The 15,494-nt window shown below is 47.6% G+C and overlaps 1 protein-coding gene across 1 annotated transcript; it reads left to right on the top strand.

Annotated features, from left to right (window-relative positions):
- Window positions 1-462: 462 nt before the first annotated feature.
- GLRX2 (glutaredoxin 2) lies at window positions 463-8,632 on the top strand. Its single transcript, XM_004619922.2, has 4 exons — window positions 463-647; window positions 5,029-5,089; window positions 7,547-7,723; window positions 8,342-8,632. The coding sequence occupies exons 1-4, from the start codon at window positions 547-549 to the stop codon at window positions 8,474-8,476; spliced, it is 474 nt and encodes a 157-aa protein (XP_004619979.1). The 5' UTR covers window positions 463-546; the 3' UTR covers window positions 8,477-8,632.
- The last annotated feature ends 6,862 nt before the right edge of the window (window positions 8,633-15,494 follow it).

The following is a 15,494-nucleotide window of genomic DNA, read 5'->3' as shown; positions in this document are numbered from 1 at the left end:
AAGGAAAACGCCCTGCAGCTGGCCTAGTTAATCTGAAGATGAGATCGCTAGGCCTATTTTCATCAACACAGAGACCTGTCCGGCAGGAAGTTGTGACGAAGCTACGTCCATCCAGGAAACCACCCAGGAGCGCGGATCTGGCTGCCGAGAGTCATCAGTCGGCTTCTCCGACTCTCTAGAAACTTGGTCACTTCCCTCCCGCACTGCTCCGTCGCGCAGCTGCGTTTTAAGAGCGTCCCTAGGCCGAGAGGGAACAGGTGCAGGGCTTGGCGGTGTCCACAAGGCGCTCAGGTGAGGTCGGGGCGGAGACCTGGCAGCCACGTGGGGCGGGAAGGGACGCGGGAACCGCGCGCGGGGCAGCGGGCGGAGGGAAGACGCGCGCGGCGGCGGCGGCGCCCGCAGACAGGCGGCGGCGCGGGCAGCCCCGAGGGGCGGGGCCTGTTGCTCGGGGGCGGGGCCTGCGTGGGGGCGCGGCCTGCGGCGAGGCTGGCCTCCCCGGGTCGCTGTCGCCCGCGGCTGAGCTCGCCCAGGCCGGGGGCTCGGACCATGTCCTGCAGCCGCGCGACGCTGGCAGCGACGCGTCTGGTCCGGAGCTGGAGCGGCTCTGCGGGTCGGCTCGGCGGGGCTGCAAGAGTTGCGACCTCCAGGTACGGGGCGTGTGTGATGAGGGCGGGCTCGGAGCCCAGGCCTCGCAGTGCACTGGGGACCAGCGCTGACCCGCAAGCGCCGCGTGGACCCCCCCCCCCCCCAGGAGGGCGGCCGAGACCCCGGAGAGGTGGAGGAGGGTGGGGGTGGGAGGAGGGCAAGAGTGCCCTGAGCGGTTGTGTCGAGGGAAGTGCCTGGAGACACGCAGTGGACATTTGAGTGGTGTTCTCTGGCGTCCGCAGCTGCACGCCCCTCCCCCACCCCGAGGGTTTCTAGATCGAAGACCAGAAGCCCCGGGAACCGGGGCCGCACATAAACAAAATAACTGTACCCCCAGGCTTGCACGAGGCGTGCTGACACTAAACGGTCGCTCGCGGTTCATCTGAAAGTCTCGGTTTGGTCCCGCGCCCTGCTCCGGCCACTGCGCCTCAGCCGCCGAAGACCACCTCCTCCCCGCCCTCCCCCCCCCCCCCACCACCCCCAGTGGCCGAAGCTTTGAGGGTCGCACCAGACGGCCCGAGGCGAGTGTTGTCCCGGCGCCTGCGGGCGCTTTCGGGGAGCCCCGCGGGCCGCGGTGCTTCCGGCTCACACCCCAGCGTCCAGCCCCGGCCGGCGGGGTCTCCCGATGGGCAAACCGAGCGCTTTGGAGAGAGTTTTAGGAATTCGCAGCTTTTTTTTTGGCGGGGAAGGGGGCGGGGTGGTAGTGGCTGGGGAACACGTGGCTGTGCTCAGAGCTTTCCTCTGGCTCTGCTCAGGGGTGGCACTGGCGGGACTCGGGGGACCTTTGCAGTACGGGGTTGTTCACCTGTCTCTCTCCGGAACTCGCTTTTGCCCCACTTGAAGCGAACTCGGTCCTCTAGAGAAGCCTCTGGCTGGTGGCGCAACGGTGCGACCGGCCCCCAGAGCCCCCTTCGGTGTTTGTCCAGTGATGGGTACCCCCGCTTGGGAGGTGTGGCGCGAACCTCTTCATTTCTTAATAGCTCGTAATCCTTTTTTTTTGCCTTTTGGGTCACACCCAGCAATGCTCAGGGGTTACTCCTGGCTTTGCACCCAGGAATTACTCCTGGCAGTGCTTGGGGGACCATATGGGATGCCGAGGATCGAACCCAGGTCGACCGCGTGCAAGGCAAACGCCCTACCCGCTGTGCTATCGCTCCGGCCCCCCCTCCTTTTTTTTTTTTTTTTTTTGGTAGGTGCTAAGTTTTATCAAGCTCCTCCAGAATTGAGGGAGGGAGAAAGGTGCCTTCTCCAAACTTGATTACATTTTATTTTGATGCATTTGTTTTGGGGACTTCCCAAGCTGTGCTTAGGGCTCGGGCTTCTCCGCGAGTTTGTGATTGGTTCACCCCGAGGGCTCCTCAGTTCAGGAACCACCTCCAGCTCCCCGCCGCCCCTACCCCTACCAAGCCCTGGCCCTGGGTCCCACCCAGTTCTGTTTTCTCTCCTGTCTTCCAACTTGTTATTTCGTTTGGCTAGGAAGGAGGTGATTTTGTTTGTTTTTGGTACACAACTGGCGGTGCTCAGGGCTTACACCTGACTCTGCACTCAGGAGTTTCTTCTGGCGGGGTTCGGGGAACCATATGGGATGCCGGAGATGGAACTGGGTCATCCTCCCGCAAGACCTGACCCGCTCCAGTCCCCAGGGTGGTGGGAGACAGGGGTGTGATCTGTCAGAAGGCACCTCTCACCTTTTTGTGCTGTCCAGGAAAGCATTCTCGTGTGAAAGTTCTACTAGAACTCTTGTTTCAATAGCAAGCACGTCCTAAGTTGAAATGCTTACCGGTTTAAACGCAATAGCAGGCGATTTACATTTATTGCAAATGATGCTGAAGTGCTGGGTTTGAGATGACAAGGTTTCTTTTTCTTTTTGGAATTGGCTACTCCCATTTCTGTGCTCACAGGACCATGAGGTTGCCAGGGGTCTAACCCAGCCCTCCTACATGCAAAGCAGGAGCATGCTCCGTGGAATTCTCTCTGTGGCTCAGGAAGAGTGCTGCAGTTCTCCCTGAAGCTCTACTTTGGTTTGGATCAGCCTTGACTTGACTTTTTCTGGTTGAGGTTCTGGGAACTTTCGCTTGCTTCCTCCTCCTCCCACCCCCCAAGCTGTGCCTTCCTCTTGCCTCTGGAGTTGGCAACAGCGTCTACCTGACTGCTCCTAACCAGCATAGACAGACTTGTTGTTGTTGTTCTAAAGGTTTCTTTGCTTATCTTTGAGAAAGAGTAGAGTAAACGAGGATGGGAGTATCGCATGTTCTGCAGTAATAGTTGTGTTTGTTTTTTGTCTTCCCAGCCACACCTGGTGGTGCTCAGGGTTTACTCATGGCTCTGCACCCCCTCACATCTGATGGGGTGAGGGGCCATATAGGGTCACTGGGATGGAACTGGGTTCCACCACATGCAAGGCAAGTGCCCTCCCTGCTGTCCTACCTCTCTAGTGTCACTGTAGCACTTCAACACTGTTCATGGATTTGCTTGAGTGGGCACCAGTAAAATTTAATTCACAAAGTGTTAATTTTGAGGGGGAAGACTTTTTGTTTGGGACCACAAACAAATCAGGGTCACCCCCACTTCAGGTTTTGGGGGAGAGTTTGATGTGATGCTCTGGGTACCACATGATACCGGGGTTTCAACCCAGACCTTGCTTTGACCTATTTCTGCAACATAATTATAAGAACATCTGAAATGCTTGGAATCTCTTTGAATTATTTGAGGAATAAATTTTTAATTTTACTCTTCTAATCCTTAGATATACATATTATTTCTTCTGAAGTTCGTAGTCATTTTGGGAAGATGTGTAATTTTGTTCTGGCTGTTTGCTTGCTTTGTGATGTTGTCCTTTTTTCCCCACAATCCAGTAGGGTCACTGTCACTGTTATTGTCATCCCGTTGCTCATTGATTTGCTCGAGTGGGCACCAGTAGCATCTCCATTGTGAGACTTTTTGTTACTGGTTTTGGCATATAGAATATGCCACGGGTAGCTTGCCAGGCTCTACCATACAGGCGAGATACTCTCGGTAGCTTGCTGGGCTCTCCCAGAGGGACGGAGGAATGGAACCCGGATTGGCTGCGTGCAAGGCAAACGCCCTACTCGCTGTGCTATCTCTCCAGTCCATCCAGTGGGGTAGGCAGAGAGATTTGATATAATTACACTGGCTGGTTTTTGGTGAATATTTTCCTGATAAAACAAATGCATTTTTTTCCAAGTTCGAAGCTCGGTTTTAGATAAACAAAATAGAATGAATCAGGAAATAATGGTAGTGATGCCAGCAAAATTGAACATTTACTATGTTCAAGGCACGATTCTGATTTTTATGTTTCGTTTGGGGGTATGGGAGATACAGGTGAGATTCATCCAGTGATGCTACTCTTGGATCTGTGATGGAGGTTGCTCCTAATGGTGTTTGGGCAAGCATATGAGGTGCTTGGGAGTGAACTGAGGTCAAATGCATGCAAGACAAGCACTCTCACCTCTGTACTATTTCTCTGGCCCTGCTTTCTGTATTTTGATGTATTTGCCTTGTAGGTGGGAGTGATTATAGCACCTACTTTATAGATTGGGAAACTTGGAATTATAGATTGTTATGCTAAAATATTTTTGGTTTGTTTGGGGGGGACACAGTCAGTGATGATTAGGGCTTACTCTTGGTTCTGTGCTCAGAGATCACTCTTGGTGAGTTTGGGAGACCATATGGGGTGGAAGGGATTGAACGTTGGTCAACCGCATGCAAGGCAAGTGCCCTACCCACCGTACTGTTGCTCTAGTCTCTTGAAATAGCTTTATTTTACAAAATTTTTTTAATCTTTGCGCTTTTGTCTTTCACTGAGTGTTCATGGAATTTTGGCATGCTTTTAATGAAAAAACAGAAATGATCAGACCTGAGAGATTATACAGAGGTTAAGGCACTTAGCATGTGGCAGTGGCCACAACAGTGGTTTGAATCCTGTCACTGGGCCTGAGCTCCCAAGTGCCACCAGGCTTGACCCCTGAATGCCACTAGGTGTGCTCCTCCTCCCCCCCCCAAAAAAAAAAAAAAAAGAAACTATGTTTTAAACAATGTTCAGGTGATATCACAATTAGAGAGTATTTGGCTTTTGGTATTCACAAATAAGAGTATGCCAACCTTTAAACGCAGTGAATGTGGTTTTATCAAATGGCTAAGGGTGTTGGGGGGGCGGTTTCGGGAAGCATATAGGCTCTTTTAGTTTCAGGATAAGAAATACTAGATAAATAGCTGTCTAGCATTGATAAAACTTTGTTTTCTAAGTTTTGAATATATATTTGGGTTTTATCCAGTTGATCTCATTGACATCGTTTTTGATGTGTTAAGTGGTATTGACTGTGTTATTTATTAAATCATTCCACCTTTCATACTTCCTTTTAGGATGGGGAGTAGCACATCATCATCTATGAGAAAACCAGCTGCCCCTGTGACTCAGATCCAAGTGAGTGACATGAGGACTGTTGGGGGAGAACATTGTGGAAAAAAGAACTGAGTCTTAACATGTAAATATGGTCCTTCATTCTCCAAACCTGACAAGATTCAGAAAATGGAATACTAAATAAGTTTTTTCAATTGCTGCTAAAATAATCTACATGACAAAATAGATCTCTATCATTTTATTATTTTTTTAAAAGGATGATTTATTCAGTTTACTTATTGGGGTTTCGGGGCCATGCTAGCATTTCTCTTGAGACTTCTCTTAGCTCAGTACGTGGGGATTGCTCCTGGCAATGCCCAGGGGAGCCTGCAGAACAAGGAATTGAGCCTGGGGCTTCACCTATGCAGGACAAGTACTGCCACCGAGCCATCTCCCCACTTTTTAACATGTTAAAGGCCTCCTGAACAATTCTCAGGGCAGGGGTGCCCTAGAGCTGCTCCTGGTAATACTTTGCCAAGCAGGCTTGGGCAGTGCTTAGTGGCTCAGGCACAGCAGTGCTGTGGTCTCCCAGGGGTCTCAGGCTTGTGCACCAGCCCTTAGAGGAAGCTCCTGCTCGATAGATCATTTTGGTAGATGAAATTTAGCATTAAAATGACAGCAGCCACAAGAGTGACATGGGAAGATAGTCCCGGGCACCAGAGTTAAGGTGCTTGCCTTGCAATACGGCAAATCCTGGCACCACACAACATCCTCCAAGCACAGAGCCAGGAGTCCCCCTCAAGTGCGGAACCAGGAGTAAGCCCTGAGCACTGCCAAATACAAACCTTCTTGGGGATGGGGGCCAGTGGTGGGGATTGACAATCATTTCTTCCTCCTGTTTTCGGAACACACCAGCAGTGCTCAGCACTCACCCTTGGTTCAGTGCTCAGGGATCACTTCTGGTGGTTCTCAGGGGACCATATGAGTGCTGGGGATCGAACCCAGGTTGGCTGCGTGCATGGCAAGTGCCCTCCCGGCTGTGCTCTGGCTCTGGCCCTGAGCCAGCATTTTGGAAAGAAGCTTCTTCAGGACCCCCAATATGAGAACTCCCAACATTGACAGATTGTGCTTTGGCCGGGATCTCTATGGAGGGGTGCTCAGGGGGAAGTTCCGCCCTGTGGTGCAGGAACGTGACTCCCAGACACAGAGTGCACGTTCCTGCCTCTTGCCACTCCCTGAACCCGTGAGGACTCTGTCCTAACTATAACAATCTCTCGGGAAGTTGTCGAGGCAGGACAGGACTTAAGGCTCTGACTTGTGTGTAACTCACGTCAGATATGGGCACTGCTAGGAGGGATCCCTTAGCACCTGAGCAGAGAGCCGGGAATAAGCCCTGACTACCAACTGCGTGAGACCCCCAAACTAAAACAATACACAGGAATGGCTGCAGGTTGTGGGGTGGGGGGCATTAAATGTTTTAGACTGGCAGTGAAAGCTTTGTATATTTTCATGTTTTTGTTTTGGGCCACTCCTGGCAGCGTTCAGGGCTGAGTTCTTGGCTGATACTCAGGGATCACTGTGTACTCCAGGTCATGCTAGCCAGCCCCGTATGCTATTTCACTGACCCTAGACCCTTACATTTTTAAAGAAATCATTGGAGCCATTACCACTGAATGTTCCAGTCTCTGTTATTAACAATTTTTTTTTAAATTGTTAGTTACATTGCCCAAATGGGAGCCGTAGGGGTTGTGTGCTGAGACAAAAAACAAAAACAAAATGGAAGGAAGTAAAACAGGTAGGAAGTTGGAGTTAATCCTGTCCATGTCCTGAATTTTTGAGAAGCAGCGTGACAGAGATAAAGGACCTCGACTATGAAACCAGACTTGCTTGAGTTCCAGTCCCAGCTGGACCTCTTTCTAGCTGAGGCCCAGCAAGGAGTTATTTCCTGCCTCTGGGCCACCTTGGCTTGGCTGTGCTCCGACCCCTCCTCACGTCCAAGGCCATAGGCTGGCTCTCACCTCTGAGAGGGGGTTGGAAACCAGTGTTATTTCAGGTATTTCAGCAGCGCTCACAATGTTGCAGGTTATTTTTGGGACCATCCCTGGTCCAGTTGGAAACCACTGGATTAAATGATCTGAGAAAAGTGTCCGAGAACGGGGAGGTGACTCAGCAGCTGAGTGCGGGCCTCGTGCCTGAGCCCTGGGTTCCATCACCCACAGGAGAGAAGGAAAAACAGCACCAGAAGACAAAGAGAATTGAGTTCTGTGCAGCCAGGTGTTGGCTGCCTGTGACCTGGTCACTGTTCCTGTGAATGACATGCTACCAGTTTCCATCGGTGACATCCTGATTTTTTCCTGATCACATTCCTTTAAAACAAAGTGGATCCTCAATCCCCAGATGAGAAAATAAATGCCAGAGACCTAGTTTGCGTGCGAATAGTGAGACTTTGCAGCTCCCCTTTCCACCCCAGGACGATTTCTTTCTGAGAGGTCACGTCTAGAATGAAAGTGGTGCTTTTTCTTTGTTCCTCTTTTACTTCAGGAGACAATTTCTAATAACTGTGTGGTGATTTTCTCAAAAACATCTTGCGCTTACTGCACAATGGCAAAAAAACTTTTCCATGACATAAATGTTCAGTGCAAAGTGGTGGAATTGGACATGGTGGAGTATGGAAACCAGTTTCAGGATGTGCTCTACAGAATGACGGGTGTCAAGACGGTGAGTGTTCTCTCTGCCGTCCCTTCACACCAAATTTCCAGAGGTGGGAGAGACCCACTCACGTTAGGGTTTGTGTATGTGACTATGAGTTACTTGGAAGGCTTCTCAAGATGAAAGCATTATGTTTCCTGGACAGTTAGGATGGGTGCAATCTTCAGTTCCTGTGCTAACGGGAGTGCTTTTGGGTCCCATACTTTAAGTGTTTAAAATTGTAGGAATTTTTGCATTGTTTGACTTTAGAACACAAGGCTGCCATCTCCGTGATTTGTGCTTGGTAGCTTCCCATCTTAAGCAAACTGCTTGAAGCTAGAGCCACCTTGCACAGGAATCTTGGGGATGCCATTTCTCCTGTCCCGTTCTCAAGAAGAAGGAACCAGATTGTCCTGTGCTTCAGTGCCAGCTGCCAGCTCTGTCATTTACTCTCATTGTGTGGGCAAGCACCTGTGCCTTCGTTTCCTCCAAAACGGGCTGAAAACAGTATCTGCGTCTCCAGTTGTAGCATTCAGAGGTAGTGTGGACAGAGTGCAGGCCTGGTGATGCTGGTGTCTGTTCCTAGTTGACTAGTCCTGTGCTTTTCATACCAGGATGAGACTGACTCTCACCTCATTTCTCCCACAGGTGCCAAGAATATTTGTCAACGGAACATTCATCGGAGGTGCAGCTGACACGTGCAGGCTTCACAGAGAAGGGAAACTGCTCCCACTGATTCATCAGTGTCACTTAAAGAAAAAAAAGAGGAAAGAATCCCAGTGATACCAGTGCTCGTAACATTGCTAGTCGCCTGTCATCATTTTCAGTCACGATGGCTGATGATGTCTCTCAAATATCTGAGAATGTTTTATTAAATATGTGCACGACCCTCAGGAGAGGTACAGAAATAATGAACAATAAATCACGATGGAATACTCATCTCTTCCTTCTTGCCAATTCTTGAACAAAAGGATGATATTTAAAACCCAAAGAGTGGGGTTATATCAGAAGATAAGAAATGAGGGGGCATTGGGGTTGAAGAATGGTTCAGCGGGAACTGAGGTTCCATCCTTGGCATTCCATATGAATCCCTGAGTACTACCGAAAGTGATGGCTGAGTTTGGAGCCAGGAGTAACCCCTGAGCATTGCTGGTACACACACACACACACACACACACACACACACACACGAATGTACTTAAGATCATTAATTAACCAAGAGCTAGCCGGTGAACATTAGGAATTCTTTATTCCATATAGTATTCAAAAGCAGTTCATTCCTTAGCTTTTGTAGCTTTCATGAATCAAGACTGATGTTCTCTTTAAAGAGGGCCAGAGGGATCATGCAGGAGGGAAGGCACTTGCTTTATACGCAGCAAACCTATTTCATCCACAGTGCTAACCACCTATAGTCCACCAGCGGTGACTCCTGAGTAGTTAGGAGTAGCCTCTACACACTCACACACTGCATTGTCCTTCTTGCCCCCCAATACCAAATAAAAATAAATTTAGGGACTAGAGAGACTGTAGGAGCTAAGGAACTTGCTTTACATGACTGAACCCTATTTAATTCCCAGCACTATATATTGCTCCTTAAGCACCACCAGAGGTCACTGCTGAGCAAAGAACCCCAAATAGCTCTAGACCTGCTGGATGTAACATCCCCCAGCCCCCACAAATGAAGGCTTTCACTGAGGACTTGTTAACTTGGTGAAGATATCCTTGTGCTGATAACATGCCGTCACACTTTTCCCTCTGAATTCCCTGAGAAAAGTATATCAACTTTGTAGGATGAGGGGCCTACAGCATAGTGGGTAGGGCATTTGCCTTGCACACGACGCATCTGGGTTTTCCCCATATGGTCTTCTGAGGACTGCCAGGAGTGATCTCTGAGCATTGCTGGGTGTGGCCCCAAAGAAACTTGTAGGATGAAATGGAATTTCAGAGTAAGAAGAGTGTATCAAATCCATAGCTAAGAAAAGTATCAGATTTGTAGGGTTAACTGGGATTTTTTGAGAAACCACATTTTAAATGACTTAGTAGTTCCAGGAATCAGTAACATACCTCTGGCGAGAAACTAAAAAGAGGAAGTCTTCAGCATCAGTGAAGAGGATGAGCTTTGAAAACTGTCGTGGATTATTCTTGAGCTGTATTACAAGTGTTCTGCCTTCCAGATGGTTGCCAGGCTTTTGGATGTGTTCCAATAGGGGATCTGGGTACTAGGTGGGAGCTTAGGGCCCACGAGACAGTACAGTGGGGAGGGCATTTGCTTTGCACAAGGCCAGCCTAGGTTCAATCCCTGGCATTCCATATGGTCTCTCAAGTTTGACAGGTGTGATCCAGGAGCAGAGCCAGGAGTAGCCCCTGAGCACCTTCTGGGGTGGCCCAAATACAGGCAAAAACCCAACGACTAGATGGGAGGTTGCACTGTTCCCAAGTCACTTCTGAAGTAAACACCTCACTTCTGTCCCAGGAACTGTAGGGACCCCCAGCACTGCCCTGGGCCCCCTAGCACCACTAGCTGAGGCAAAAATACAGAAACAGCAGCACTGTCGCACTATCTTCTGATTCATCGGTTTGCTTGAGTGGGCACCAGTAACGTCTCCATTGTGAGACTTGTTACTGTTTTTGGCATATCGAATATGCCACAGGGAGCTTGCCAGGCTCAGCGGTGTGGGCAGGATGCTCTCGTTAGCTTGCCAGGCTCTCCAAGAGGGATGGAGGAATCAAACCCTGGTCGGCCACGTGCAAGGCAAACACCCTACCTACTGTGCTATTGCTCCAGTCCATTACAGAAACAGTCACTGTCATCCCGTTGCTCATCGATTTGTTCGAGCGGGCACCAGTAACGTCTCTCATTGAGAGACTTATAACTGTTGAGGAAAAAGGGGTTTTCTGTTAACTCTTATGAGAAATACCATTTGGGAAATACATTTTTGAGCATTATTTTTGTCAAGTTTTCATCTATAAAGAAATGCCATTGCAATCTTTGTCCATGCATTGGTTTATGCCATCATCCTTACATAACTTGATAGTAAATGAATTTTATAATACTGATTTAAAAACCAACCAAATGTTCAATGACCAGATCTTAGAAGTTTAGAAAACTCAGAAAAGAATTCTGCAAATTCACAGAGACAAATGGTTTTATTTACATAGCCAATTTTGGGTGGTAACTTTTGCCAAAGGTAACGTCAGGTAGATTTCTTCACAAAAGAATCCTGTTTTAAGAATAATTATAGATGTGTACAAAATTAACTCCCCTTATTTTGAACCCATATTTGAAGTTCACTGGAGAAAATCACCATCCGGCTATTTTAAACACTCATATACCAGTTATATACAATTAGAAGCATTATAAAGCCAATGTTAATTACCAGACCTGTTTGATCTTACCCAAGCATTGTAACAGATTACTAAGATTTCATAAGGCATGTTATAAATGTAAATTTATAATTTTAAGGAAAGGCAGTCATTTGATGTGCATAGAGTTTATTTGTCCATCTATCAGTTTCTACAGTAATCCAGCTGAGCAGAAAGCTCATTGTCCAGCTGCGCTCCATGGTGAAAGTAGTTGATCAGTTCAGAATGGGATTCTGCAACATTAGGCAATCCAGATCTCACAGCATTAGTGAATGCTTTCAAATGAAGCACATTTTTAAATACATAAGTATCTCATTCTTTTTCTTTCCAGAAAGAGCAAAATTACAGGTAGGTATTAAAACTTGGAAGACACAACACCCAGTGAGTTTATGGACAAACCTAGGAAACCCCATCCTGCAATTTAGGGTCCTTTCTTAGAACTGAATTTGTTAGAAATTAAACTTTATAACTTTTAAAGCACCAGCTTGACCATTTAAAGGTTTTTCAGTTTTATAAAATATTCCTGCTTTGAAAGGCAAAGTGACTGTAAAATAGGAATGTAATTGGACAAATCATTGGCCTGGATATCTATTATTGCAACAATCAATGTTTTACAACTTCACATCTTTCAATATGCTTATAGACTCGAAACAAAGTATTTACTGTGTCTTGAAAAATTCCCCTAAAAAAATAAATTGTTTTTGGAACTGTAAAACTGCATTTTTTCATTCAAGCATTTAAATATGCAACTTGGTCCTGCAGGCCATCACATCAAGTCCAGCTTCTTGTATAATTTGCTATACAAAACAATTTAAAAACCCTCAAACTACCACAAGACATTCGATGTTAATAGTCAAGTATATGCAACAAATCAGTGTGCCAGGGTTATTTTGCTAATAGATATTTAAATCAGTCACATACAATTAGGCTTTAAAACTGAAGTTAAATTTCCATTATCGTGTAAAAGTGAAAACTCTGAAAGACCCTATTGAGTTCTCTATTTCATTAACACTATTAAGGCATTGCTTAGTGAACAGATCCTATGGAAAGTAGAACGCCTGTATTTGACTTCATATTTTAAGGCAGTCAGAAGGTTCGTTTTCTTCACTTTAAGGCTCTTTGCATACAGAAATGTTATTTTAAGCAGTTATTATTCTGTATTATTTCAATGTTTGCCAAGTGGTCAGTTATGGAAGTCAAAGACTGTATACCAAGCAAATGGACAATTTAGAACTACATTAGAATACCTTAGTCATAACCAGTTTTTATAAAAAAGATGATTCACACATCTCATGCCTTTGGAGAGTTTTTCATTACAAAAACTGGCTATCTTGGGGGCTGGGAGGGAAACTGGGTAACACTGGTGGAGGGAAGTGGACACTGATGAAGGGATTGGTACTAGAGCATTGTACACATGAAACAATAATGAAGAACCCTGCAAATCTGTAATTACAGTGATTCAGCTTTAAAAAGTGAAAAAAAAATCTTGGAAAGTCGAAGAAAATACAATTCACTTGCATTACCAATGTTCCATCACACCACCAATTATATATAGTGCCTAATTAGGTCAATTTTTCTTACTATTCTTTTGTATATTTATTTTGGTGCTCAGGTCTTATTCCTGGCTCTGTACTCAAGGTGGTGCTCTAGGGGTGCTGGAGATTAAACCCAGGTCAGCTGCATGCCAGACAACCACTTTACCCACTGTATGATTTCTCCAGCCCCCATATTTAAAGTTTAACTTGGCTGTTTATGGGTGCTAAACAGTTTGCATTGCAAAAATAGCCTAACAAGTAATTTAAGCAGAAATATCAAGATCTGTGTTGTAATGATGTGTAATATAGTAGGGATTTATTACCCTTACCAATCCAAGTATCGATTAAAACACATAAACATAGCAACCTTCTTTTATTTTATTCAAGATTTTAACTTCTGCTAAAATACAGAAATGTTTAAAATATTACTTTTATTAATAAAATGAATGTCTGGTATTGCCAAACTAAATGGTAATAGAGATAATCTCTTTAAACTCAGGTATGTTTTGTATATTTTGGTTGTACTTCCAAAATTCATCCTGATTGAAAATAATTTTCAGTGATCACATTTTGTAGTAAAACTCATTTTTATTTTTCTACTGACTTGCAATAAATCCCCCCCCCGGAATTGAGGTGTGTAGTTTATAGTTATTAAAATAATGTTACTACATTATCAGTGTTCTAGAGCAAATATATTAGCAGACTTCTTTTCAAATAACTTCATAATTTTTTCAAAAGTGGAGAATTACAAAAAATTCTTTGAGGGGCCAACAGTACAGTGTGTAAGGTATTTGCCTTGCATGTGACGTGGGTTTGATCCCCAGAACCACGTATGGTCCCCTGAGCCCATCAGGAGTGATCCCTGAGCGCAAAGCCAGGAGTAAGCTCTGAGCACCGCTGGGTGTGACCCCAAACCAACCAAACCTTAGACTGTGGATGCACATTATTTACAAGATCTTTTATGCTACAAGTCAATGTATATAAGCTCAGTAAAGTATATTTAAAAGTTTTGATAAGTGGTCTTATAATGATGGAAATCAGTACTGACACATGCTACTTTCTGAGAGTTTTCAGTAAATTATTTTTCTGAGTGCACTCACATTCCCAACTCTCTCTCTGTGTATTTGTATGTGTGTGTTTATGCATGTGCATGCCAGGGACTCAAACATGTCAAACATGCAAAGCTTGCACTCTACTACCAAGTTTACCAGCACTGCCCTGCCTTACGACGCTTTAAGAATCAGGTAGATCTATGATTTGCAAAGTCCGAATAATTTCTCTAAGCCCCACCCCGCTCCCAAGGCTGCACATGTGAAATGCAGAAGGTATACAAAAATATAACTTAATTTGCAGAGAATATATCAGTCCAGCTGCTGTTCCAGGAGACGTGCCATTATCATCAGTTATCCCAAACCTAACCCGATAACTTTACTATCATTCAGTTACCCAGAGAAGGGATGAGAAAAAGGACTCCTCCCTAAACAATTTTAAAAGAAAAAAAAGTAATTAACAATTAAGAGATTAAGAAATCCTTTTGGACCCGGCTGTGGAAGGAGCATGATGGAGGGGCCCGAGGGAGCGCCCTCGGACCCCAAGCAGCCCACTGAACTAATTCCGGCATGGGACCAGAGACCCCACGGCGTGCTGAAGCTGTGGGACCCGGGCATCCCCCAATTCTTCTAACCTGTCTCTCTCTCAACTCCTCCCTCTTGAGCACAGCGCAGGGGCCGCGGTCTTCCTGAGCGCAAAACGGAGTCGCCGATTCAGCCAAAACAGGACGATTCAGCCAAAACAGGACGTGAGCGCGCTTGCGGGAGTCCCCAGGGGGCGGGGGCGGCGACCCCCGCCCACCGCAGTTAGATACTTAAACCCACCTCCCCCACGTGTGCTTCCTTTTGGACCCGGCTGTGGAAGGAGCATGATGGAGGGGCCCGAGGGAGCGCCCTCGGACCCCAAGCAGCCCACTGAACTAATTCCGGCATGGGACCAGAGACCCCACGGCGTGCTGAAGCTGTGGGACCCGGGCATCCCCCAATTCTTTTAACCTGTCTCTCTCTCAACTCCTCCCTCTTGAGCACAGCGCAGGGGCCGCGGTCTTCCTGAGCGCAAAACGGAGTCGCCGATTCAGCCAAAACAGGACGTGAGCGCGCTTGCGGGAGTCCCCAGGGGGCGGGGGCGGCGACCCCCGCCCACCGCAGTTAGATACTTAAACCCACCTCCCCCACGTGTGCTTCCTTTTGGACCCGGCTGTGGAAGGAGCATGATGGAGGGGCCCGAGGGAGCGCCCTCGGACCCCAAGCAGCCCACTGAACTAATTCCGGCATGGGACCAGAGACCCCACGGCGTGCTGAAGCTGTGGGACCCGGGCATCCCCCAATTCTTCTAACCTGTCTCTCTCTCAACTCCTCCCTCTTGAGCACAGCGCAGGGGCCGCGGTCTTCCTGAGCGCAAAACGGAGTCGCCGATTCAGCCAAAACAGGACGTGAGCGCGCTTGCGGGAGTCCCCAGGGGGCGGGGGCGGCGACCCCCGCCCACCGCAGTTAGATACTTAAACCCACCTCCCCCACGTGTGCTTCCTTTTGGACCCGGCTGTGGAAGGAGCATGATGGAGGGGCCCGAGGGAGCGCCCTCGGACCCCAAGCAGCCCACTGAACTAATTCCGGCATGGGACCAGAGACCCCACGGCGTGCTGAAGCTGTGGGACCCGGGCATCCCCCAATTCTTTTAACCTGTCTCTCTCTCAACTCCTCCCTCTTGAGCACAGCGCAGGGGCCGCGGTCTTCCTGAGCGCAAAACGGAGTCGCCGATTCAGCCAAAACAGGACGTGAGCGCGCTTGCGGGAGTCCCCAGGGGGCGGGGGCGGCGACCCCCGCCCACCGCAGTTAGATACTTAAACCCACCTC

This window comes from Sorex araneus, chromosome 7 (assembly GCF_027595985.1).
Source record: "Sorex araneus isolate mSorAra2 chromosome 7, mSorAra2.pri, whole genome shotgun sequence".
Classification (NCBI taxonomy): domain Eukaryota; kingdom Metazoa; phylum Chordata; class Mammalia; order Eulipotyphla; family Soricidae; genus Sorex; species Sorex araneus.
Note: the sequence above shows the minus strand (reverse complement) of the source record. Positions and strands in the feature narration are given on the sequence as shown.